At 44.2% G+C, this 24519-nt stretch overlaps 2 protein-coding genes across 2 annotated transcripts; one reads left to right on the forward strand and one right to left on the reverse strand.

The window, feature by feature from the left end:
- Positions 1–2063: 2063 nt before the first annotated feature.
- On the reverse strand, positions 2064–15678 carry LOC136004602 (V-type proton ATPase subunit S1-like protein). Its single transcript, XM_065661212.1, has 7 exons — positions 15523–15678; positions 10059–10099; positions 8435–8496; positions 6507–6736; positions 5004–5054; positions 4032–4275; positions 2064–2828 (listed from the first exon to the last, which is right to left on the reverse strand). The coding sequence occupies exons 1-7, from the start codon at positions 15603–15605 to the stop codon at positions 2526–2528; spliced, it is 1014 nt and encodes a 337-aa protein (XP_065517284.1). The 5' UTR covers positions 15606–15678; the 3' UTR covers positions 2064–2525.
- A 6569-nt stretch (positions 15679–22247) lies between these two features.
- On the forward strand, positions 22248–24167 carry RPS23 (ribosomal protein S23). The gene is made up of 4 exons (XM_065661214.1): positions 22248–22353; positions 22659–22818; positions 23507–23627; positions 23972–24167. The coding sequence occupies exons 1-4, from the start codon at positions 22350–22352 to the stop codon at positions 24116–24118; spliced, it is 432 nt and encodes a 143-aa protein (XP_065517286.1). The 5' UTR covers positions 22248–22349; the 3' UTR covers positions 24119–24167.
- Positions 24168–24519: the final 352 nt, after the last annotated feature.

The following is a 24519-nucleotide window of genomic DNA, read 5'->3' on the forward strand; positions in this document are numbered from 1 at the left end:
GTTCCCCAGCAAACACAGAGCGAGAGGCTCCTCTTCCTGCTGGAGGGCACAGGCTGTGCCCCCATGGGAGGTCAGGCAGCCCTGTCCTCAGATGTACGGCATGGCACAGCACAGCCTGCGGGGGTCACCCTAGGTTTTGTCTAATCCCAGACTCCCTTGTTATCCACGGCTTATGGGGGGGGGGGGGGGGGGGGGCGGTGTAACAGACCGCTGTTCTGACCCACTTGTGCCAGATCCAAAGCCTACTAAATCCCTGGAGAGAACCCCACTGGCGTTCCCGGTATTTCAGTCAGATTCCTGTGTTTTAAATGAGTATGCGGACACAAGTGGCAAGAATAAATAGAGCAAAGCAGCACGTACATCATCTAAAATTAATTACATGCCAGCTGAGAATGATAGAACCACAGACTGGTTTGGGTTGGAACAGGCCTTAAAGCTCATCCAGTTCCAATCCCCTGCCATGGGCAGGGGCACCTTCCACTAGACCAGGTTGCTCTATCTGACTGTATCTGGCTCAACAGACTGAAGTGTCATACACAGTCAAGTAAAGCCACTATAAGGCAGTATATGCCTTGTTTGGGTTTTTCCTAAAGGCAGATCCAACATGTGCAGTTAAACAGTTTCTGTGGCAGAGCAAAAATCTAGGACTGACGAGGCAAGGCAGAAATGGGGTGGCAGCAGATTTCACCTGTGCAGGGAATTAAGGGGTCTTCAGTCTCACAATCATTTTTACTTCTCTCCCGAGTTCACTTCTCCCCTGTCTCCTGGTTGGTAACTCAAGGGACCTAGAAAACGGTAGTAGGATGCCAGGCAGAGTCTCATCCCGTTTGCACAGAGCATGAACTTCCTATGTTTCTGTGCATCTCCCCAAGCCACAGTGGCTGCCCCAGTGCACACGGTCCAGCTGCCCACCTGGTAAAAGTACGTAAACCCAGGCTCTCATACAGTTTTTCCAGAATAAAACTGACATTCCTACCTAGACTGCCTTTGGGCAGTTTAAAAGCAACTGGGGCATTTGATAAGAATGGACACTAATCTGATAGAAATACACAAGGCTGGCACATGAAAACAAATTATTTAAATGAAATCCTATTGGCTATGAGAAACCACAATGAAGGTGCACGAGCACTGCGGCTACAAGATAGGCTCAAAACATGTTACTGCCCAGATTCCTTCACCAGTTTTTTTACTTCAGTGTGATGGGCTGTAAAGCTTAGACCAGACTTCACCTCCTGATGAAAGACTTAAAAGCTGCCTACGTTGTTTATTTTCCAGAGCTCTTGTGTCAGCACACAAGCAGGGGCTGACCAGGGATGTTCTCCAGTGTTTCGTTTACAACAGGCGAACAAACTCCCACTGCAGAACAGTTTACAAAGACCACAGACAACTAATTAGATCCATTATCTGAATTTCAGAAATTCTTGTTCTTGACAGACAAGAACAATGGGTTTGTATTACTTGTGACCTGAAAGCATTACAGGTAGTACATTACTGTGTCCTTCCTTGCTAGGAGTTAGGGCTGAATTACAGGCTAATTTGGAGTTACCAAACTTTGACTCTAACAGAACAAAGGGTGAATGGGAAGACAGTACCTTAAATGCTCAGAAAAAAGAGTGAAAATTGTATTTTTCACTGCTAGGGAGCTTCCACTGTTTTGTTTATATATGTCTTCAGCTACAGCACTGGTTATCTCCATTCAGGTAAAATTCCCAAAGGAGATTGATGGGATTTGATAGAAAAGAAATTAACCTAGAATTACAGGGTATAATGCTCATAATCCACCTTTTAGTGCAGGGTTGAGCCAGGAAGTTAAGGATAAGCCTTTGACAAGATGTCTACTGTTCTCCCACTAGAACCTTACAGTAAGCCACCAGCTTAGACAGAGGAGAGTATCAAGATGCTGCTATACTGGAGCCACCACTATTTCATCAATGTAGTGGATAATAACACTACTTATATGGCTCCGAAGACTCCAAACGAGGGAAAGGAGTTTATGAAGACAAAGAGAGAGGACAGAATTTGGAAAATAAAAGTAAAACATACACTGAGAAAGGAATGGGTGTTATTTTGTCAGGACACAGAGCAGGGTGGATGTAGCAAATACAAATCCAGAAAAAAAAAATATTGCTTTCTGAAAGAATAAGACAAGAGATTTTTTTAAGGTTTTTTTTGGGGGGAGGGGTGTTTGTTTTGTTTTTTCTTTTTGTACCTTTATTCAATTTCAAAGTCTCCATTACAGGTTCTTCTGTCTTCAAGATTTGGTAAGCTGGACAGAAAGATACATATTTTGGTTCTGTACTAGACGGATAAAGCCCCATAACTCTTACTCACAATGGATTTTTTTTTTTCTCTCGTTTCCCAAGGCATCTTTGAGATGGGTATCAGTAAATATCAGACAGTAACCAGCTGAACAGTCTGTTAGCTACTTCATTCATCAGTTGGTGAAAAATATGAACAAACTACATACAATAGTGCCAGCAGAAGAAAACACCATTTGTTTCACTGTGACAGATAAATGTGCACTGCTAAATGTAGATTTTACAGAGCTTTTGGTATCTGAGTTCATAGGACTCATTTCCACTGCTTCTCAGTGGCTCTTTCTCATCTCCCATGTCACTGTCTTTCATCTGTGGAAAATAGGCAGGAGAAGCTTTGCATTCATAGTGCCTGTCAAGAGACTTCAGGTGGTTCAACATATGAAGACCGTAGGCAAGAACCAGCAGCAGGATGAGCGACATAACCAATCCCATAAGTATTGCTGGAGAGAAAAAGGATGCACAGTCTTTTGCATAGCCAAAGTGTCCTTCTTGAATGTTAAAGCCTTGAATCTACAAAGAGAGCAAAAGGGCTCATGTTAAATAAAATAATTGCATCTTAGCTACAAACAAATTTATGGATTTGCTTCTGATGGCAGTAAGAATTTTTAACTTAACACTTGCATATTGCAAAATTGTATTAGTGCTAGCTGGAGTTAATGTTCAGTTTATCCAGGTAAGTCTAGAAACTGCCAGCTATTCTAATCCCCATCCCTCTGCAGCCCAGAGGATTTGCACTTGTGTTTTGAACAAAGTCTTCAATGATCACTCTTAATAGCCCTGTAATATTTAATTCTAAGTGTAGTAACTTTCAAGTTAATGGGTTCATTTCCAGCATCATTTGTTGATACTCCCCAGAGTCTCTATTTCAAACTGCATAAAATTCAATGTGGCAAATAAAGAAATATTTTCAATTGCCTATCCTAATACTGGATTTTTCTCACCAGATCCAAGTATGGTATATGTTAGTAAACCAGCTAAACCACATGAAGTTTCACTCAACTTATGGTCAATACCAGTAAGTTTGACTTGTGGCTTCAGTTCTAACATGAGGTTCACCACATTGGCATTCAGGGAACTGACTGACTGCTCCACTAAATCAGTCCATGGGCATTTATCACATGGTGAAGAAAGGGGATCACCTTCCCCCCTCAATCCTCTTCTCAGTTCTTCATGCCCTGTTACTTAGGAATCAAAAAGCAACACATCCCAGTCCAGTCATCTCAGGCTCCCTTACTGTCAAACACAATAAAACAGGCACTTTCAGAAGGTGATTAACCTCATCCTAAAATAAGCACTTAAGATGAGTCAGCGGAATTATCCACTAGCTTTAAAGGCAGTTTGGGGTGACTATAATCAGGGCGCAAGGTTAAAATCACTAGGCACTGAAGGCTAAGTGAAATGAGCGCCATACCTGGTGACTTATGCTGTTATTGATGCTGGGTTTAAGAGCCCAGTTCAGATAGACAGAACACCAAAAGTTAAATTCACTCCCCACACCAAGAGGAAATGCAGGCAAAAGACTACAGAGTATCTACAAAGCCCTTCATTTCCTTTGACAGGAAGGTTAACTATAATAATTGAAGTCTTCATTTATATTTCACGTTCCCTGGAGATCATGTAAACTGTACATGGAAAGTCATCATCTTTTCTTGGCAGCAAAATTTCCCACCAACCTACCTATGGGATCCACTTGGCTTATTTCCATTACATTACCTGGAAATCAATAAAAGTGACTTCCCAAAGCTTTGAAAGATCATTTGCAGAGCTGGGTATGAGAAGTGCATCATATCTCTGCAAGCTGCTCACATGTTCACAGTGGTAGGAGTAACTTGCTGGTGCATATATTCTGGTTGCATTAAACGTTGCTTGTATGGAATGGTTGTAAAGAAGCTGCAGTCTGTGTAAGCTGAACTGGTTCTGAACAGACAGCTGGTAATAGCTGGTTGTTAATAAGAATCTGAAATATTGTATGGGAAGAAAAATTAGAAGTCTGAATAAGAGATGCACTATTAAATTCACAAGCTGAACAACCTTATTAGACTGTGTGTATATATATTTTGTGTATATATACATGTATAAATATATCACTATAAAGCTCTAGCTCCTTCTATGGAGTGTGGAAAGTGATTTGAGGTTGTTGCTTCTTGCAGCTGAAGGAGTTAGTTTGCTGCTTTCCCTCAGAGTGAGAAGAAATACGAAGAGTTCTTCCTAAAAGATAGAGAAAAATCTACATGCAACATTGGTCTTGTACTTCCATCCAAGATACATAAAACTGTCTATCAAGAAATGCTGTTTTCTTCTATCACCAAGAAGCAAACATAAAATAGGTCATAGTCTGATGCTTGAGTGGCTCTCACTATCAGCTCTTCCAGCAAGATTTCCAGACAAAAAGTGGCTAATTCACAAGGTTTAGCAAAAATCTCAGATGTGGGAAGATTCTGTACAAAAGAGATGACCCGAATGATTCTCATGAATAGAAAAGTCAAAACAGAAGAAGAAATGCATTAATAAAACAGGGCAGGCAAATGGCAGACCTGTTCAAGGTAGGGGTCTCAATTATACAATCACCAGTTTCTATCACATTATTTTGCTTACCCAAGTTCTGAAACAAACTCCTCGAGCAACTGCATAACAATGTACATTAACATGAGATTATCTAGTATTTTCTATATCATATAAACTTACCGAATAACAAGTCCCTTTAGATTGCCAATGTCACCAAAGTTCAGAGAAAGCCTAGGTCAAAAAGCAAGTATCGTGAGGCTAGATAAAAACTTCAGAGATCTTGAAAGCAGCACAAAAGATGAAGCATAGTTACAGATGGAGCCTTTTGCTCAGTATACTTTTGAAGTCAATGGGAGAAAAACTGAAAGGATTAAATCTTCCACCTATGAATTCCAGTAGTTCACCTTTTAATGTGAATGAGGCCTAGACTATTCAGAAAGAACAGAACTGCATATTCAACTTTCAACACAACTCAATCCTGCTGCTTCCAGCATCGGCTAACAATTAGGTTCGTTTGATCTGTGTTCTCTTTCTCAAGCCATGGCATGTATCTCAAGTCATGCATCACCTCTGTACATCACTAGAAATTGTTAAGAAGCACATTATTCTCACCTTTTTAAATACCAGAGCATGAAAAAAACACAGATGACATCTGATTTCAGATTTCACAGATGTGCATTACTAGAGCACTTTCTACAGAAACATCTTTAGACGCAGAGGTGAAATGTTGTACAGGAGCTAAAGGAAACTGCTGGGTTTGGTCATGTTATTTTTATTGTTGTGTATCATTACATACTTAAACATGTTTATGGAGTAGATCCAATGCTCATGTTCAGCACATGCCCAGCGAGGTACCCGCTTCCTAATTTTTAGAGTCTTACCCAGCAGAATGCAATCAATGACATGTCATTACACATGAAGCCAGCCAGCACACCATATGGAGGGAGAGAAGTGGTCAGGTACATGCCAAAGGAAATAAAAATGAGTACATGACCTTCTATTATAGCCATGGGATTGGAGAATTTTGAATCCAGTTAGGTTAATACATAGCTCTCCCTCAGGTTTAGCAGGAGCAAAGCTGCTAAATGCTGTTCATCCTGGAGAAAATCACAACAGACTACATTGTAGAGTTCAGAGGTTTGACGACTCTTCAGGTCACATGCAAACCTCTAGTGAATTGACTCTTTGGCTTCAGCAGCTATTGGCACTACTGAGACATGGGGTCACCTGTTTCTAAATACACATCTGTGTCTTGTACCAATGGTTTACATTATTGCTGGCACATATCCTGAGTGGATAAGTAGTCATGCGCAGCCAGCCCCTAAGACCCTATATTCAGCATCCAATCCACCACTCCACCTACTAAGCACCTATGTAAACCAGCTACAGACTAAAAAGATCAACAGCTTCAGCTTCATAAGCAGTAACAGCAAAATTGATTTGTGAGAAGAATTGACTGTAAGAGATGAAGGCAGCTATGTGTGTCTAAGTGTCCCATGAAAGACTGGTCTGAAAGCATATAACCCATGCTGCCCTGTTTCCTGCAATGTCAGGACACTATAGGAAGGAGCTTGCCATTGGGGCTCTACACCATATAATACAATGTCTGTTAACCTTCAGTATGTATTTACTAGACTTATTATCTGGTACTAGTTTCCCTGGCAGAGTACAATGCCACCTTACACTGCATTGTCTTCACTGCAGTTTGACTCTCCAATATCCACTGTTGCATGGACACCAAAAGTCTTCTCTGTCAAATCCAGCTGTGTGTGGTTTTCAAACTTAATCATGATTCTCTTGGCCCAGAACAGAATGCAGGGGATGCCATTAACCGTGATGTTGAGAGGGCTGTAATGGCTGTGCGTGGCTGCTCTTTCCCACTGTCCTTTCCTGCTCAAGTTGTAGCTGAAAACCTGAATTGACCACATAAAAGATCAGTATCAGAAGATGTATATTTCAGGAGTTACTCTCCATCCTACCAATATAATAAATAAATGAGGCCAGCACTTGGAGAGCATCTGTGGAGCCCGTTCTCAGCTGCAGTAGTAATAAACTGGGAAAGCAGAGAAATCTCTGTCTAACCCCTTCCCATCACAAGAATGTCACTCTACAGACCTCCAGCTCCAGCACAACTGCCAGAGAGCCAGCAGAAGTTATATTTATTACTAGGGTAGTATCACTGGCGTAAAACGCATTCTTATCATGCTCTCATCTCACCCAGCACACCTACAGCTGCCAAATATAAAAAGTTGAAGCAAAGCCAGAATCATAAGGTGCTTACCTCGGCAAAGGACTCTCTACAACACCTGTAGAAATTATCTCAACACATTAAAGAGGATTTAGCTTGGGCCAAGGACACAGCAGAGCACACAGAAAGCACACTGGGCAGCTGCCCAGATGAAAGAAAATATCCAAGTCTATACCTATTTGCACAGGGTTTGGCTCCTAATGGCTTTCAAATCGGGAAAAATGCCTGCTGCAGAAAACAACGCTCAAAAAACCAGTCATTTGCAAGATTAAAACCTGGGGATAGCAGCTTCTATGTTATTTGTAGACACTAGAGAAATACTATTTCTTCTAAGCCACATTTCATTGCCAAACAAGGCCAATCTGGCTGTCACACAACACATTTTGAGACAGTAAGTTAGGGCTTAGAAAGGACTTCAAAATTTAACCATTTCCATATTTTAAACTGAGCTTTCCAGACACCAGCTTTTTTCCATCTACGTATATGTCCTACCCAAATCTGATAACATATACAATGTCTGCATGTCATATGATTAAGCAAGCACAAATCATGCACAAACAAGAGATGTACTCTCAGTCCCAATCATAAACAGCATCTTACCAGGCTCCAGAAGGCAAGTAGTTAAGCCCCAAAGCTTTGTCTTGACTTAAAGAGAGATTTCTTTTTGCGTTCGGTTTAGGGAATCATGTCTCCCCACTCAAACCCTGAAAGACCCCTTTACGTATGGCAAAGGCTGCTTTATGATTAAATTAGAAGTACTTACAGCAACAAGCTGAAAGCAAGGTAAGATCATGCATGGTCAGAAAACCTGACGAAACATTGACTAGACTATCATTTGTATAAACAATAAAACTGTCTTCTCAGATGCACAGATGAGACAGATTTGATCAGCAGATTATTTACATGAGATTGTATCACTTACAGGGTTTCTGGTAAGGAAGCCTTTTGTGCTCTGTTTCTGACAAGATTACTGGCTGGACTCAGGAAAAACTCCCACTCAATTCGAACAATCCACAGTTTTGCTTCATCTGTTCTTTCAGTACCAAGTGATATAAGCAAAATACTGGCCACAGCAATCAAACAGCATTGTACAGAATATGTATGATATGATTTGGTTCCTTTGGTAAGACCCTGTGCCAAAACTCACTGCCACTCAACACCAGCAACACCAACTGAAGTCTCAGACGGCTTCTCTGAAAAGCAGAAGTCTTGTACAGCAGGTTGTGATTCAGCACCATATCACAATGACTGGGGCAGTTTTCTTGGCTATTTCTTGTAAACAATGCATTATTTAATTCAATAATGTAAATTAAACTAATGTGCTATGAAAAAAAGTTTACAGATCCAGCCCTTCAAGCATTACCTGTGTAACTGATATTTGATTTACATTAAGTTTTGGCTTCACACCACCGTCATAATGTCGACCTGCAGAAGAAAATGTGTTATTACTGTACAAAAAAAATCCAAACATTTGTAAAAGCAGAATCTTGCAGGTTCCTATGTAGAATCATAGAATCATAGAATAGTTAGGTTTGGAAAGGACCTCAAGATCATCTAGTTCCAAACCCCCTGCCATGGGCAGGGACACCTCACACTAAACCATCCCACACAAGGCTTCGTCCAACCTGGCCTTGAACACCGCCAGGGATGGAGCACTCACAACCCCCCTGGGCAACCCATTCCAGTGCCTCACCACCCTAACTGGAAAGAATTTCCTCCTTATATCTAATCTAAACTTCCCCTGTTTAAGTTTTAACCCATTACCCCTTGTCTTGTCACTACAGTCCCTGAAGAAGAGTCCCTCCCCAGCATCCCTATAGGCTCCCTTCAGATACCAGAAGGCTGCTATGAGATCTCCATGCAGCCTTCTCTTCTCCAGGCTGAACAGCCCCAACTTCCTCAACCTATCTTCATACAGGAGGTGCTCCAGTCCCCTGACCATCCTCGTGGCCCTCCTCTGGACTTGTTCCAGCAGTTCCATGTCCTTTTTATGTTGAGGACACCAGAACTGCACACAATACTCCAGGTGAGGTCTCACAAGAGCAGAGTAGAGGAGCAGGATCACCTCCTTGGACCTGCTGATCCCTCTCCTTTTGATGCAGCCCAGGATACGGTTGGCTTTCTGGGCTGCGAGCGCACACTGCCGGCCCATGTTCATTTTCTCATCGACCAGCACCCCCAAGTCCTTCTCCGCAGGGCCGCTCTGAATCTCTTCCTTGCCCAATCTGTAGCTGTGCCTGGGATTGCTCCAACCCAGGTGTATGTAAATAATAATTACCTCTGCACAAAAACGTGCTTTTCAAAATACCTGATTCTGTTGTGGAAAATATTTGGATTGGTGCTTCAATACATGCACCTTCTAGTTTACTTGTACAGCAGGGTTCCTCTTCTTTTCATTGATCATGTTGCCACCCCTACTGGGAAGAACTTCAGTGCTCAGAAATGAAAGGATTCTGCCAATATATGTATTTATTCACCCCAAATACACTTTACAAAAGCTTCATCTCTCTTCTTACAGCCAACTATTGACAAAGGGTGTGTATTGAACTGCATGGCCAAAGCGTGTTAATTATGGGTGGGAATTTCTTTCCCTGCACTGGCCAGAGACAGGAAACTGACAATCTGATAGCCCGACTGCTTGCCAGGAAGGTAGAGTTTCATAGATGACACTTCATTTCATGCACACTCTCAATGCTCCATCCTTCAAACACTTAACTGTTTTCATTTGGTTAAAAAAAATAAACAACCAAACAAAATAACAATTTCTTTCTTGTACTTTCTTCTCACTGTATCTGAGAGTCAGTCAGTAACATTATTTTAACCAGGTAAACCCTTAAAAGAGTATTTTTTAAAAATGCATAGGCTTTAACAAAACATTTGTCAGGAGAGTCACTAATGCCAACAGAAGCAATATCTGGGAATGAAGATCTTTTACAGCCGCACTAGCAGAACCAGTATCTAGGCATTCAGCCCACTGAAAGCCTTACCATTTCTTTGCAGAGAATCTTGATCTGAAAACACATGTGAACTGGAAAAGAGGAGAAAAACATTTATTGTACAGCATCTGTATTTAAAGTATGCAGCAAGTTTACTGGGGAAAGCTCCTGTTCAATAAAATATTCAAAACATAACTCAGATCCTTGGCTGGCAAATGTCAGAAGAATAGGACAAATTAATCCAAAAGCCAGTGTACCCAGGATAAAAATGCCTCATTTTCAGAAACCACTTAGGTGGATCAGCCCTGACAGGCATTCCCATATCCCTACCATATTGACTAAAGGCTTCATTACCTCCCTTGTCCTATTCATGGGACATCAGCTTCGGGTTAAAGACTGAACCAGTTCCAGCCCACAAGCAAGGGAACACAAGGACAGTTCTGCACCATCTTCAGCTCCCAGTGAGGGTCAGAAGCAACACACTGAATTCTTCCAGGATAGAGCAAATGCACTGGGCTAGTATGCCTTCATCCCAGATTTACAGCCTTTTCAAGACAGCTCCTGAATGGTTCATAGCAATCCCAAATCCCATGAAGCTGCAACATGGGGCACAAGGGAAGCACATCTCAAGTTGACAACCACAGGCTCACGACATTTTCAGCCTTTGATATTCTTTGGTATAACTTAGAGATAAGTCTGCAACTCATGTATGATCTGCTTTCCTGAACTAGAGAGTCAAGCCCAGCAGATTCACATAAATCACCCAAAGACCTACAAGATCAAAGTCCAAGAAACAAAGGTCTCCCTTAGGACCATACTCCACTCCCTGAGTTACAGGAACACTTCCAGCCCCCTACAGTGAACTACCTACTGATCTGATGACACATGTCCGCTTCTCAACTCTGCCCCCAGCATTCCCTAGCAGGTGAACACACCAGCACTCACAGCTGATGATCATCCCACAGAGACTCTGTAGACTCTGCCCACACACAGTGCTTTCCAGGCTGAAAGCTATTGTGGGGCCAGACCTGCTGCACAGGCGCTTCACATAGAAGTACACCTCCCTCTTCTTTCCTTGTTTCTTACCGCGTTTCTAACCCACTACAGAAGCAAAATACTTGCAAAGTCATACACAAAGCTCAAATACTTGAAAAGTTATACACCAGCATATAAAGACAAATAAAAGCAGCTTTCAGCATTCATGCGTAAAGTGTACCACAAGGTATTTGAAGTGAAGAATCAAGCCTTGGCCTTGCTGCGGAGGCCTTGCACAGCTGAGTGAACCCACTCCTCAATAGACCCCCTTGGGTAGGGGGATCCGTGTCACCCATTTGCATGTCTTGCAGGGGTTATCCCATCCTAATTTCCCATGTGGCATCCTTAATGGCAGATGAATACAAATCTGAACAATGTAACACTACCAAAGGAGAAATGTGGGATGGTTCAGAGCCTGTACTGCTTGGTGCCATGCCCTTGCAGTTTGATCACACTGAACATGGGTTCCTGGTTCGTAGGATTCCCAAAGACTGGGTACCAAACACAGTGTAAACAATCAAATGCTCTAGTCTATTCGTTGAGTTATTAGTGCAAAGCAAATATAGATATGTTAATGCGAAGCAGTTTACATACATACCAACCCCTGGTTGTATGGCATACCACTGAGCAGGAGAAGGAGATGGAACATGTTGCCTGGTCAGAGGAGCAGTAGGTAGTGCGTCATCAGGGTGTCCCCCGAATCAAGATGCGCATCTGGCCTTCTCACCCATCTGTCCCTGCACAGGTCCTTATATCCCCCCTCAGGCTGGAGTGGAGAATTGGCAGTTGCAACATCAGCGCACATGTGGCCAGCATGTGAACAGAGGTTTACTGGTACAAGACTCCCTTTTGCTAAAGGTGGCGTTAATCCCCTATTTTCAAGGTTATGTTCCCACAACCCGTGTCAAACAGTACTTTTCTATTTCTGTGTGTTTCACCACAGACCATTATCAATTATCACTGACACAACGTGGCCTGCCTGAAACCCACAGCAAGGTTGTCAGCCTCAGCAGAGGCTGTTATTTCACATGCAATCTTGTTTACACTTGAAGTTCAAAAGGGCAGCAGGTTCCAATCAGCATCTCTCAGGTTAGAATGCCCTTCCGCAGACACTCTCTGCAGCCACAAATAGATCTCCTGTGTCCCCTCGCAAACTCCTCAGACCCAGAAGGCACAACAGATGAAAGTGGAGTCTATGCTCCAGCTTCTCACTTTGCTGCCAAACACAGGTCTGATGAGCAGCTTTGCTCCAGACCACTGGAAGGCTGCTCAGTCCCTTCAGCAGCCGGGGCAATAAAGCAGCGGGCAGGCTGCAGAGAAAACCTAACGCAGCACAAAAAGACAGCTACGCTCTACAGCACTGCAGCAGTGACTGTGATCTGAGCTGAAAGAACCATAAAAAGATCTTTAAAAGTTCAATGTTGGTAACACTATTTAAAAGCAATCTGGCAGTTTTATTTACAGAGGGCAAGACCAACCTTCTCCTTAGCTGGAACTCTTAAATCCCAGTTATTTCCAGAAGGCTATGCACTTTTAGAGCAGGTCTCACTTTTTCTCACTGCCCCTTGGGCAGCAGGGTTAGTGATGGACTTCCATTTGAAGGTCCCACATTAACAGTGAGCAGCCTTCAGAATGGGTAAAATAATCCTCATTTTGACAGATAGGTTACAAAAGACACAGCCAAAATGGACTAAACCTTGGGGTTTTCCTCAGAAAAAAACCCTCTCTTAGGCTGCTTAATGATTAGGAACATCGGGTGTGTTATTAGACTGAATCTTATTTTTGTTTTATAGTCATTCTTCATGATAGTTGTGGCTTCAGGCTGGAAAAGGCAATTTTGGAGCATTTTTTCATGATAATAGCTGCAAGTATGAGGCATGCCGCAAGGAAATAAAGGTGAATTATTTAGTTATACTAATTTTAGTTACATTTAGGGTGCACTTTCCAAGAAGGCCACAGATCTGAACACTTCCATTTTATGCTGCTGAATGATATACAAATCAGAGTGATCAGTTTCAACAAGAGTTCATGAAATCAAAAGCCATACTACATGACTTCAAGATCTTGAGGGCCAGACTTTGGTGGTGGGGGAGTTGCCCGGAAGGTCCATATCACTACTAGGGTTGGGCTGGGTATTTGTCAGCAGGTGGCAAGCAACAGTATTGTGCAACACTTGTGTTTATTGTTTCTTTTCCCCTTTTAGTTTTATATTCGCTTCCCCTGTTATTTCCCTTATCATTATTATTGGTGGTAGCAGTAGTGGTTTGCGTTATACCTCAGTTACTGGACTGTTCTTATATCAACCCATGGGAGTTACATTCTTTCCATTCTCCTCCCCAGCCTCTGGGTTGGGGGAGAGAAAAGGGTGGGGGAGTGAGTGAGCAGCTGCGTGTTTCTCAGTTACCGGCTGGGCTTAAACCATGCCATTATGCTTCATTATACTTTTAGCTCCTCCCTGTATACATAGTTTAAAGCTTATAGCCCATCACTCCAGTTCAGAAATCACCATACTGCAGTGTGCAGAATAAAACACTGGGAGGAGATTCAGAGCAGCTCTGTGGAGAAGGACTTGGGGGTGTTGGTTGATGAGAGAACTGAGGTTGATGAGTCACTGGGGGTGACTGCTCCCAGTTTATATACTGGGCATGATGTGCTGTGGTATGGAATACCTCTTTGGCTAGTTTGGGTCAGGTGTCCTGTCTTTGCTTCCTCCCAGCTTCCCCGCCTCACTGGCAGAGCACGAGACTGAAAAGTCCTTGATCAGGGTAACCATTACTTAGCAAAAACCTAAAACGTTGGTGTGTTATCAGCATTGTTCTCAGACTAAAGCCCAAAGACAGCACTGCACTAGCTACTAGGACAGAGAAAAATAACTGTTACAGCTGAACCCAGGACACCAATCCATAAACAACCACCCCAAATACATCCAGATACATATGTTGTATGTTGAATTTAACCTCCCAAGAATGTCAGGAACCCACCGTGAAATTGGATTAGCCCTAATACAAAGCGCTTGGATGACTAATCACTATGTAAACCCCAATTAAATAAGATTAGAAGTATAAATAAGTGCAAATTCCCTCTTTTCAGATTACATTATCCATCTACATAACACAACCAAGTGTGCTTTTTTTTGCCTGTAAAAGTTCATATGGGCTCCAGCCCTTGAAGACTTGCACGTGAGCAGTCTTTAGTCCACTCAGATGAGTGGCATGAGCAATCCTGGCACTCAACAGTGATCAAGTGCACTCAATCAATGCTCGGTGCAGAGGCCACAAAGAGTTTCCATGCCAGCAGGTTAAACGAAGCCATATTCACTGTCACATTCACATGTCACATTCACACTGTCTTTTACTCTTTATATTGCTGCCCTGACACACTGCATCAGATGGCAGAGTGTACTCTACTGCAGTACTTCACTTACTTCAGAATGATCACTTTAATACTGTCATTGTCCAGCTGCAGACTACCTCACTGGCTGCTGAACTACTTTCACTTGATTTATGAACCTTTTAATTGGAAAATAACATGCAAACTTTCAAAGGCACTATAAACTAAGTTCTAATGAAAGGTGATGAATGCTCCACCGCTTGCACTCTCTTGGATTCTGACCTGATTGTGGGAAAGTGCAATTATATCAAGAAGACACTAACAAATCTGAAAACTAGCAGAGGAGAACAGCAAGTAAGCTATTTAAATGAAAACATATTGCAGTATTTATCAGTAAGCGACTACTAGATCTCTTAATACAAGCTTAAGCAAATCACCACATATCCGTCTTGCCTTAAATGCACAGATTTTACTGCCAGCTGTGACTTTCATCAGCATATTTGATCTGTGTGTTATTAGAGACTTTGGGGCACAATTCAACTAATACAGTTTAGGCTGTTTTCACTTTTGTAATGCTAGGCTCTAGAAAATCCTCTTTCCCCTGCTGTAATTTGGGCTTCCTATTTATATATTATTACAGAATGAAACAGTATTATAAACAATGTTAAATCCAAATCTCTAGTAATTTTATAAGTTAAACACTTTTTCAAAATATTGGACTCATGCTTCAAATATCCATTCTACACAAGAATAACACTGTAGCACCTATCTTTCTTGGAAAGTTTTCACACCCTTGTTGTTACTCTATTTATAACTCCTTTTTTACACAGTCCACTGCAGGTCAGTGTGAGAGTCATTAAAATGAAATTATATATAAGACAGATGCCCATAAAACACTAATTTTCAAACCATTTATAGCATTTTTATAAAATTATTTTATAGTTACACTTTCAATGTACTGTACACTTCAAAATAATTCATTTCTGTATTAGCCCCAGGCGTTTTCAAACCTGAAAATAAAGTTAAAACCATGTCCTGACATCCTAAACTGTGATCAAATCTGCTCTCACACAGCACAAATTACCAAATTACAACATTTAAATCATGTGTTCCACTCCACCAACAGTTTGATACACACTCAGTTACTGACCTGCCATTCATTTCGTCCTCAGACACTGCAAATCCCATGTACAAAACAAGCAGGAGGATCCTAAGAGCAGCGTTTCTTTCCATGGAGAAGAGACCCAGACCCACCAGACCCAGCACATCTGCTCTTCTGGTCCAGCACCCACACTCTGTCTGGCAGCATGACTGGCAGCAGATCCAGCCAATCCAGGGCGGGATTCGTCACTCCATCACTGCACTGGTACCCACCAGAGAAATCGTTCGTGTGCTCGGATTTGTCCTGACGCAGACACCTACTGACGGCTCCTTCCAGCTTCCTTGTGAATTCCAGTTTACACATTCTGGGGAAATTACACCAGGATGTGAGCTGCTTGCTAAGGGAAAAAGAAATAAAATTAGATGGTCTCTCCAGGTTATAAAATCACACTGAAGAGCACTTCTTATCTGTATTCAACCCTAACCTTAACGAAAGGTGAAGGCTTCCAAACCACTCTGAAATTTCTCCTTCCATATATAACCAGAAAAAGAATTACATGCATTTTGAAGTCTTATAACGCCTTCAGAGTAACAGTATTATCTCCATTTTACAGAAGTCAAAGATTTGGAAGCATTCCTTTCTTCAGCACTAACTCCGTTTGCATGTGACCTCCTTTCAAGCTCTATTGTTTTATACCTACAGATAACTCTTAAGCAGACCACAGCTGTGAAAAGCCCACAGAATTACAGTGCCCTGGTTCAGACTGTCAGACCAAGAGACCGAGGCGCATTCACACCACTGTGAATACGGCAGGTTTTGTGTGAGATGGGTCATCCTCAAGAGATGTGGGTAGCAGGCACCAATATTCAGGTGCTCATATATGTATATACCTATCTATGTCCACAAATACCTCTATGGCTTTCCTGCTCCCACGGCTTTCCTGCTCAGCAGCTAACGTCAGCTGTCTGCTGATGTGATCACACAGTAAGCCCTGCTTCACTGACTTAGAGCTCCTGGGTGTTGCATTCCAGACATAAGATAAAGACAGGGGCTTTAGCACCATAACTATTAAAAGGGATTTACAATCGGAATTCATTTCTCCTTCAGTGATACAGAGAGTATTCACTAATCTCAATAATCTCTAAACAGCTTGTCCTCAGTAGTACTGCTCCTATCCAATTTAAGGAGGAATCCAGATACTTATGTGAGAATTCCAGCTTGAAAAATGAGATAAAGAAATGTAGAGACAACCAAGTGTGGGAAAATCACTGTCGTGGGGGGCGGGATCAGAGAAAGCTGGGGCCTAACAGAAGTTGCAGTACTAGAGAAACCTTTTTCAGACAAAATACAGTTGCCACTTTCAGGACAGCTGGGATACACGGAATCTGCTCCACCACTGTTCCCTGGGCCACACAACCTGCTATCCCAGAGCAGCAATGGAGGGTGGAGCGGAGTGGAGACACCGCGGCCAGGCTCTGTTGTACTCCCTGCAGGACTGGGAACTTGATGGTACCGTGCAGCTGACAAGCCGCACAGCAGCTGTCAAATGGGAAATATAGGAGAAGATTCTATGATTCTATGTCCATTGCTGAGCCAACAACTGTGGCAAATCACTTCCCTTAGGCGAGCCTTGCTCATTAGAATCTCGTTCTAACACTAACTCACACCTCCATCCCAGAGTTACCGCCTCCAAGGTACAACCACCCCTTGCCGAGCATGCGCTTTGTATTTTTTATTGGCTGTATCTTTAAATGAGAAGCGAGAGATTTTTACACCAATCAATAATAAAAGAATGTGTGACTGGAGTCACCCAAGCTCCACCTGAGAGCTAAGAAAGTATAAATGTGAACGAGAGAGGAAAGCAGATAGAGAACTTCTGGGATCAGTCCACAGGCTGAATCTGACTTCTCCCCCATAGGGATGCCAATTGGGTAAGAACTTCATCGTACTCTCACTATCTAATAACTAACTCATGCCAGATGTTATTGTATATCACTTCAAGCTCGTTTTTGAAGTCCCTATCACCGGCAATCCCAAACCTTATTTTCTCACAATTTCCTATTAATTAATTCATTAATTTTATATTAATAAAAAGTGTTATTCCATAAACTGTCAGTGTCAATCCTTCGTGGACACCAGCAGTTGCTGTCAGTGGATAACACATTCAGATAAAGTGGGCAGATGTGCTGAGGGGTCCCGCTTATGCTGCTGGTGTCTTTACCTGAACAAATCAGTCAAATTGCTCTCTGATCCAGCAGGATGGTTTGGTTGAGGATCCTGTCATAGTTTAAGGCCAGTCGGTAACTCAGAACCATGCAGCCGCTCACTCACTCTCCCCTCACTCCCCTGCTCCCAGAGGAATGGGAAGGAGAATCAAAAGAATGTAACTCCCACGGGTTGAGATAAGAACTCCCAGTAACTAAGGTATAACACAAACCACTACTGCTACCACCAATAATAATAAAGAGAAATAACAAGGGGAGAGAATACAACCGCTCACCACCCACCGATCGATACCCAGCTCGACCTGAGCAGCAATCTGGGCCTTCCAGCTAACTCCCTCCAAGCTGGAGTGGCCGCAGTGTCTGTTGTCAGGGTTGGTGTAGCTACTGTGCTTGGAGTTGAAGTAGCTGCATTGTCTGTTGCAGTCAGGGTTTGAGTTGCTGCTGTGCTTGTCACTAGGGCTGGTGTAGCTGCTGTGCTCGGAACTGGAGTAGCTGCATTTTCTGTTATGGTCAGGGTTTGAGCAGCTGCTGCGCTTGTCACTGGTGTTGATGTAGCTGCTGTGCTTGGGGTTTGAGTAGCTGTGTTGTCTGTTACTTTGCCAGCAAGGGACATCTTTTTCCTGCTCCTTACAGAACAGGGCCCCATAGGCCTAGGACAAGCCCCAGCACATTGCAGCAAGTTGTCCCTCTCTGGTATTGCCAAGACAACAGCATACCTCATCTAAGTGTACTAATTTTTTCGGATTATACATTTGTTCGGGAGTGAAATTCCAAACTGGCTTAAGTCTTTGCTCATACCATCCCACACACCCTGCTAGTCATGACTGTCCAGCCTCAGGGAAGATCTCTTGGTAGTATTCTTAAATAGTTGTTTAACCCTAGACAAGACCTCAGCCGGACCCTGCTTAACTTTCCAGATCCGACAAGATCAGGCATTCTGAGGGTGGTCACACCGCAGGCAAAACACAGAGAGCATATTCAGCAACAAGCTGGTTTCCAGCAAAAGGAGCAGGGTGCTTTCAAGGGCATTGAAAGGATATTCAGGATCTTTAACTTTTCCAGAATCTACTCCCACTGTAAACAGCCTGGTGGGGGAGCAGAGGGTCTGAGGGAATATATTCTCCATAGGTTGACCCCCTGCAGGAAGGAAAGAGAAAGATGTGTAATTGTTAAAAACTCTCATTATATGCCTCACATAGTTTAGAGCCGATGACCACACTGAGGATGCATAACAGCCCGGTTTCATGATCAATGCGGCTGTTGTATTACATGTTATTACCATGAAGTACACTGAAACAATAACCTTAGCTCAAGCCCCCCAGCTGATAAACACTAAAACAACAAATACTGGCTGTAAGTAAGATAGGACATGCTGAATGGCTGAAACTCTGAGACCAAGCACAACTCCAAGAGCAAATAAATCAACATTGTAATCAGTGACTATTAATCTGAAACAATGAATGCTTATCACACATATGATTAGACACACTCTGGTCAAATCTGTTGTTATCTCAACCCTTCATGCCCCATGTTGGGTGTCACAAAGAACTGTCATAGTTTAAGCTCAGCTGGTAACTCAGAACCACGCAGCCACTCACTCACTTCCCCCTTCTCCCTCCCTCCATTCCTGGAGGGATAGGGAGGAGAAGCGAAAGAACGTTAACTCCCACAGGTTGAGATAAGAACAGTCCAGTAACTAAGGTATAACACAAACCACTACTGCTGCCACCAATAATAATAATGATAAGGGAAATAACAAGGGAAGAGAATACAACCACTCATCACCCACCGACCGACACCCAGCCAACTGGAGCAGTGATCTAACCCTTCTGGGTAACTGCCCCCAGTTTATATACTGGGCATGACGTGCTGTGGTATGGAATACCTCTTTGGCTAGTTTGGGTCAGGTGTCCTGTTTCTGCTTCCTCCTGACTTGCCCTCCTCCCTGGCAAAGCATGAGACTCAGAAAGTCCTTGGTCAGACTAAACATTACTAAGCAGTAACTAAAAACATCGGTGTTATCAGCGCTGTTCCCAGGCTAAAAGTCAAAAACACAGCACTGCACCAGCTACAAAGAAGGAGAAAAATGACTGCTACTGCTGAACCAGGACAGGTCCCTGTAATGGGACACTGATTATACTCTTTGTATGTAACTCGAGGACTCCTTGCTGTCCCTGTGATGCAGGTGCTCCTTCAGCCAAACCAGTGCTCTTGTAATTCCCTAAAGAGGAGATTTGAGCATTAGGAGACTTCAGCCACTGGTGACACATGACTGGAGATGCATGGATTTAGACATGCCTTCATCTTTAGAGTACTTGCCGATCCACAGATCATGTCAGATGGAGCACAGCTTCTAAGACAAGGCAAGTGGCCTGGGAAATTCATTCTAATAAGAACACAGTAAATATTTGCCATTTTAATGTGTGTGCTGGGCTGCACCAAAACAAGAGGTTCCAGCAGGTCGAGGGAGAGGATTCTCCAATCTGTTGTGCCCTGGGGAAAACCCCTCCTGCAGTCCTGAGTCCAGCTCTGGAGCAGCACAAGGGGGGCGTGGAGCTGTTGGAGTGAGTCCAGAGGAGGCCACGGATGTGCTGCAAGGGCTGGAGCAGCTCTGCTCTGGAGACAGGCTGAGAGAGCTGGGCTGGGTCAGCCTCAAGAAGAGAAGGCTCCTTAAGGGGAGACCTTAGAGCAGCCTAAGGGGCTACAAGAAACCTGGAGAGGGGCTTTGGCCAAGGGCCTGTATGGACAGGACAAGGCAGAATGGCTATAACCTGGCAGAGGGGAGACTGAGATGAGCTCTTAGGCAGAAGTTGTTTCCTGTGAGGGTGGTGAGGCCCTGGCACAGGTTGCCCAGAGAAGCTGTGGCTGCCCCATCCCTGGCAGTGTGCAAGGCCAGGCTGGACAAGGCTTGGAGAAATCTGGTCTAGTGGAAGGTGTCCCTGCCCGTGGCAGAGGGTTGGAACTGGGTGAGCTTTAGGATCCTTTCAACCCAAACAAGTCTGGGATTCTGTGATTCCCTTATACTTCTTGCACCCTTCCTAACAAGCCCAAACAACGCCATCTGACCCTGAGAAATCTCCATACAGACTCCAGGCACTACTGCAAACATTCTTGATGGAGACTGGATCAAGAATGAAGCTTCTTTCCCTGTAAGTGTTCTTAAACCATGTAGATGAGGCCCTCAGGGACCTGGATTAGTGGTGAACTTGGTAATCCTGGGGAAATGGTTGAACTTCATGATTTAAAGGTCCTTTCCATCCTAGCTGATTCTATGGTTCTGTGATTCTTGGTCTACCTTTAGGGGCAGCAAACCCCACAAAACAAAACAAAACAAAACAAAACAAAACAAACAAAAACCTGCAGTCTCCATTACATGGTAGATCTACCACTGTAGAGGAGGTCCCAATACTTGTGTGTCTTCATTCCCCTGGAGAATGTGGCAGCCAGGGGTTCTGGTTTATTTTACAATCAACACAGCACTTGCCTTTCAAGTGAGAGAAAGCCACAGGTTCTGAGGTACCAGACAAGACAGTCAAAGCCCTAATTCTCTGTTTTGGACTCAACCTACTTTTTGTTGTTCTCCCTGCTGCCAGCATCTCACAAGGGAACACTAAAGGCACCTCACACACTAGCTGACAGGGCTGCATGGGGACTGTGGTGGCCAAGAGCCCCTCGGGACACTGCGGGGTGCTGTAGCTCACTCTCCAAGTTGAAGCTTCTGTGTCACAGCTCTGCAGGACAAGAGATATCAGATGCCACAGGGAGTGCCAGAGATCAGATTATACCGGGAGTTTTAAAATAAATTGTAGGATCTGGGTGGATTTATCTGCTCGGCAAACCAAATGTTTAATTTTGGAAGCACTGATGTAACGAAAGGAAATAACCTGTTTCCATGCACCAGCCTGTAGCCCTCTGTGGGGCTGGTTCCTGGCCATGTCACTAATCTACAGCTCTTTCAATGCAAGTGGACCCAGTGGGTCTTGTGTGTCACCTGCAACGTGCTGATGACATACTCAATCCCCCTGTCTGTGTCACTGATGCACGTATTAAACAGTGTTGGTCCCAGTACCAAAACCTGAAGGACGTCATTGTCACTGGTCCATCCAGACACTGACCACTACCCTCTGGATGTGACCATCCAGCCAACTCCTCATCCACCAGAGTCCACCCATCAAATCCGTATCTCTCCGGAACAGACAGAAGTATGCTGGGTAGGGGCTCTGTCAAATGCTTTACACCAGTCCAGACAGACACCTATCGTCCTTACTTTGTCCACTGACACAGGAACTCCATCACAGGAGGCCACTGGGTTGGTTAGGCCACTGTTTGGTGCAGCCAGCCGCAGGCTCAGCGTGCTCCGGCCCTCGCGGCTCCCCAGGGCGCTGCGCCGCCGCTTTACTGCAGCCCCGCTCCACAGCGAGGTCGGTACCGCCCGGAACAGCCGCGTCAGGCCCGGACGAGCCTCACCCGCAGCCTGCTGCGGGAACCCAACACGGTAGCGCTGGCTCGGGCCGGGTCGCCCCTCCCGGTGCCTGGCGGAAATTTTCGTCAGGCGAATCGCAGGCAGCCCGCGTAGGGGCCTCACGGCCTCACTAGTCAGCGCCGCGTGGGGGGGAGGTCTCTTTCGCGCTCGGCAGCCAAGGAGGAAGGATGGGTGAGCGAGGCAGCCGGCCAGGCCAGGCCAGGCCGGGATGGGACGGGACCGGTGGGGCGAGGGGGCCGCGGTGGCGGGGCCGCGGAGGATCTCGCAGCACTCTGCCTCCCTGTCCCACGAGCTGCTGCTGGCTGCGGGCCTCGCGCCCCGTAACGCTAGGCCGTGCGGCCGCGCCGCCATTACTCCGCACGGCGCGGCAGGGCCTAGCGGAGGGCTGTCCCCACATAGGCAGCGCCGGGTGGCCGGGCCTGGCTAGGGTTAAGCGAGGGGCGGCCTACTCAGTCCTCTCCGCTCTTGTTCTGCAGGGAAGTGCCGAGGTCTCCGCACCGCCCGGAAGCTCCGCAGCCACCGCCGCGACCAGAAGTGGCACGACAAGCAGTACAAGAAGGCGCACTTGGGCACGGCGCTGAAGGCCAACCCCTTCGGCGGCGCCTCACACGCCAAGGGCATCGTCCTGGAGAAGGTGTAAGTAGAGCGACGCAGCATCCACCGATGTGTCCGGACAGCGAGGCCTTTTGGGGGGGAGCTTCGAGAACGGCCGCTAAACTGTTAATGTTACCTGTGTAGTGACACGTTTCTGTTAGCATGTGCGCTAGATTGTAACGTGGTTTACTTGTTCCACGTGGCTGTGTTTAAAGTTATTTTTTACTGTAGAATCACAGACTGGTTTGGAAGGGACGTTAAAGCTCGTCCTGTTCCAAGCCCTTATTTTGCTTCAGTTTAGGATTTGGGGGGGGGGGGGAGAGGTGTGGGTGGAATTTTGTGTGTGTGCCTGATCTCAAAGATCCCATCCACTTGTCTTTTTTTTTTTTTTTCCTTTAATAATTTATAAACTTCACTTGGACATTGCCAGGGCTCAAAGATGCTTGTCCTTTTTTATTTGCCCCTCCAGATTTTTAATTACTGTATTAGTGTGTGTCTTTATGTGATTAATTTAAAATTTTTACTTAGCTTAGGAATTGGGGTTTATATGTTAAGTATATAAATGTATTTAATATATATTTACAGACCTAAATATCTAGTATTTTTTTGTTTCGAAGTACAGATGCAACTTGAATTTAGTGCAGATTAATGCAGTAACTTTTGTAATGAATGTCTGCTGGTTCGTCATATGGATGCTTTGTTAATATATTTCCATGTACATCCATTTTAGTGGCGTAGAAGCTAAACAGCCCAACTCTGCCATCAGGAAGTGTGTCAGAGTCCAGCTGATCAAGAACGGCAAAAAGATAACTGCTTTTGTTCCCAATGATGGGTGCCTGAACTTCATTGAGGTGAGTAACTTTCTAGAAGTCATCTATAAGAAGTCGCATGTCACAGTGAATACGCAATAAAAACGCATAATTGATAGATCTAGCGGGTGGGTAGTGCCATGCTGCACCTTGTGCATCTTAAAAGCTGTAACTGCAGGGACAGATGAAAAGACCAGAATGTTGTCTTGGCTTGTGTTTCCAAAACACCAAAGGAGATAATTGCCATTAATATATGTAAATTTGCCGACAGCCTTCAGTATTTCCACCTTTTCCTTAGAAAGTCACTCAAGTTCAATGTTACCAATTCCAGAAGGAGGCACTGGTCTGATGTTCATGGCTTTGTAACTATGTGTTTTTGATTGCAGGAGAATGATGAAGTTCTGGTTGCTGGTTTCGGCCGGAAGGGTCATGCTGTTGGTGACATTCCTGGAGTTCGCTTCAAGGTTGTCAAAGTAGCCAATGTTTCTCTCTTGGCCTTGTACAAGGGCAAGAAGGAGAGACCAAGATCGTAAATTTCAATTAGTTTGCCAAGAAGGTCAATAAAACTTTTGATTGGAAGAATTTGTAGCTTGTTATTTAAGACTTACTATATCTTTTTAATGTTTATCTGCAAGTGGCATACCTCAGGCATTAGTGTGTACTGTCTTTTTTGTTGGTGGCTGGCTTTCCCTTATGTAAGGAATGCTTTGCTGCTAAGTGAATCTTTTCAACCAGCAGGTGAGCCTGAAAAGCACTTGTGTTTCCAAATTTACCTTTGTGTTGTGTGGAGCCAACACAGTTGTGTGGAGGGGAACTTCTACAAAGAGAGTTACTTCTTAGAATGAAGAGGTGGTGTAGTGGCTTGTGGACTGTCCCTGAATGCCAGTGCTTTCATGAAGGCTTCTTCAGCTTAGTGACTAGAGTCAAAACTGTC

The sequence above is a fragment of the Lathamus discolor genome, chromosome Z (genome assembly GCF_037157495.1).
Source record: "Lathamus discolor isolate bLatDis1 chromosome Z, bLatDis1.hap1, whole genome shotgun sequence".
NCBI lineage: Eukaryota > Metazoa > Chordata > Aves > Psittaciformes > Psittacidae > Lathamus > Lathamus discolor.

What these genes read in the sequence shown, in the direction of transcription:
- LOC136004602 (XM_065661212.1), bottom strand. Translation starts at nt 15,605, where the DNA reads ATGGAAAGAAACGCTGCTCTTAGGATCCTCCTGCTTGTTTTGTACATG. An exon ending in AGATTCTCTGCAAAGAAATG is followed by an intron (nt 8,497 to 10,058) that starts GTAAGGCTTTCA and finishes TTTCTTCTGCAG; the next exon opens with GTCGACATTATGACGGTGGT. An exon ending in CTAAAGGGACTTGTTATTCG is followed by an intron (nt 4,276 to 5,003) that starts GTAAGTTTATAT and finishes ACAATATTTCAG; the next exon opens with ATTCTTATTAACAACCAGCT.
- RPS23 (XM_065661214.1), top strand. An exon ending in GGCATCGTCCTGGAGAAGGT is followed by an intron (nt 22,819 to 23,506) that starts GTAAGTAGAGCG and finishes CATCCATTTTAG; the next exon opens with TGGCGTAGAAGCTAAACAGC. An exon ending in GGTGCCTGAACTTCATTGAG is followed by an intron (nt 23,628 to 23,971) that starts GTGAGTAACTTT and finishes TTTTGATTGCAG; the next exon opens with GAGAATGATGAAGTTCTGGT.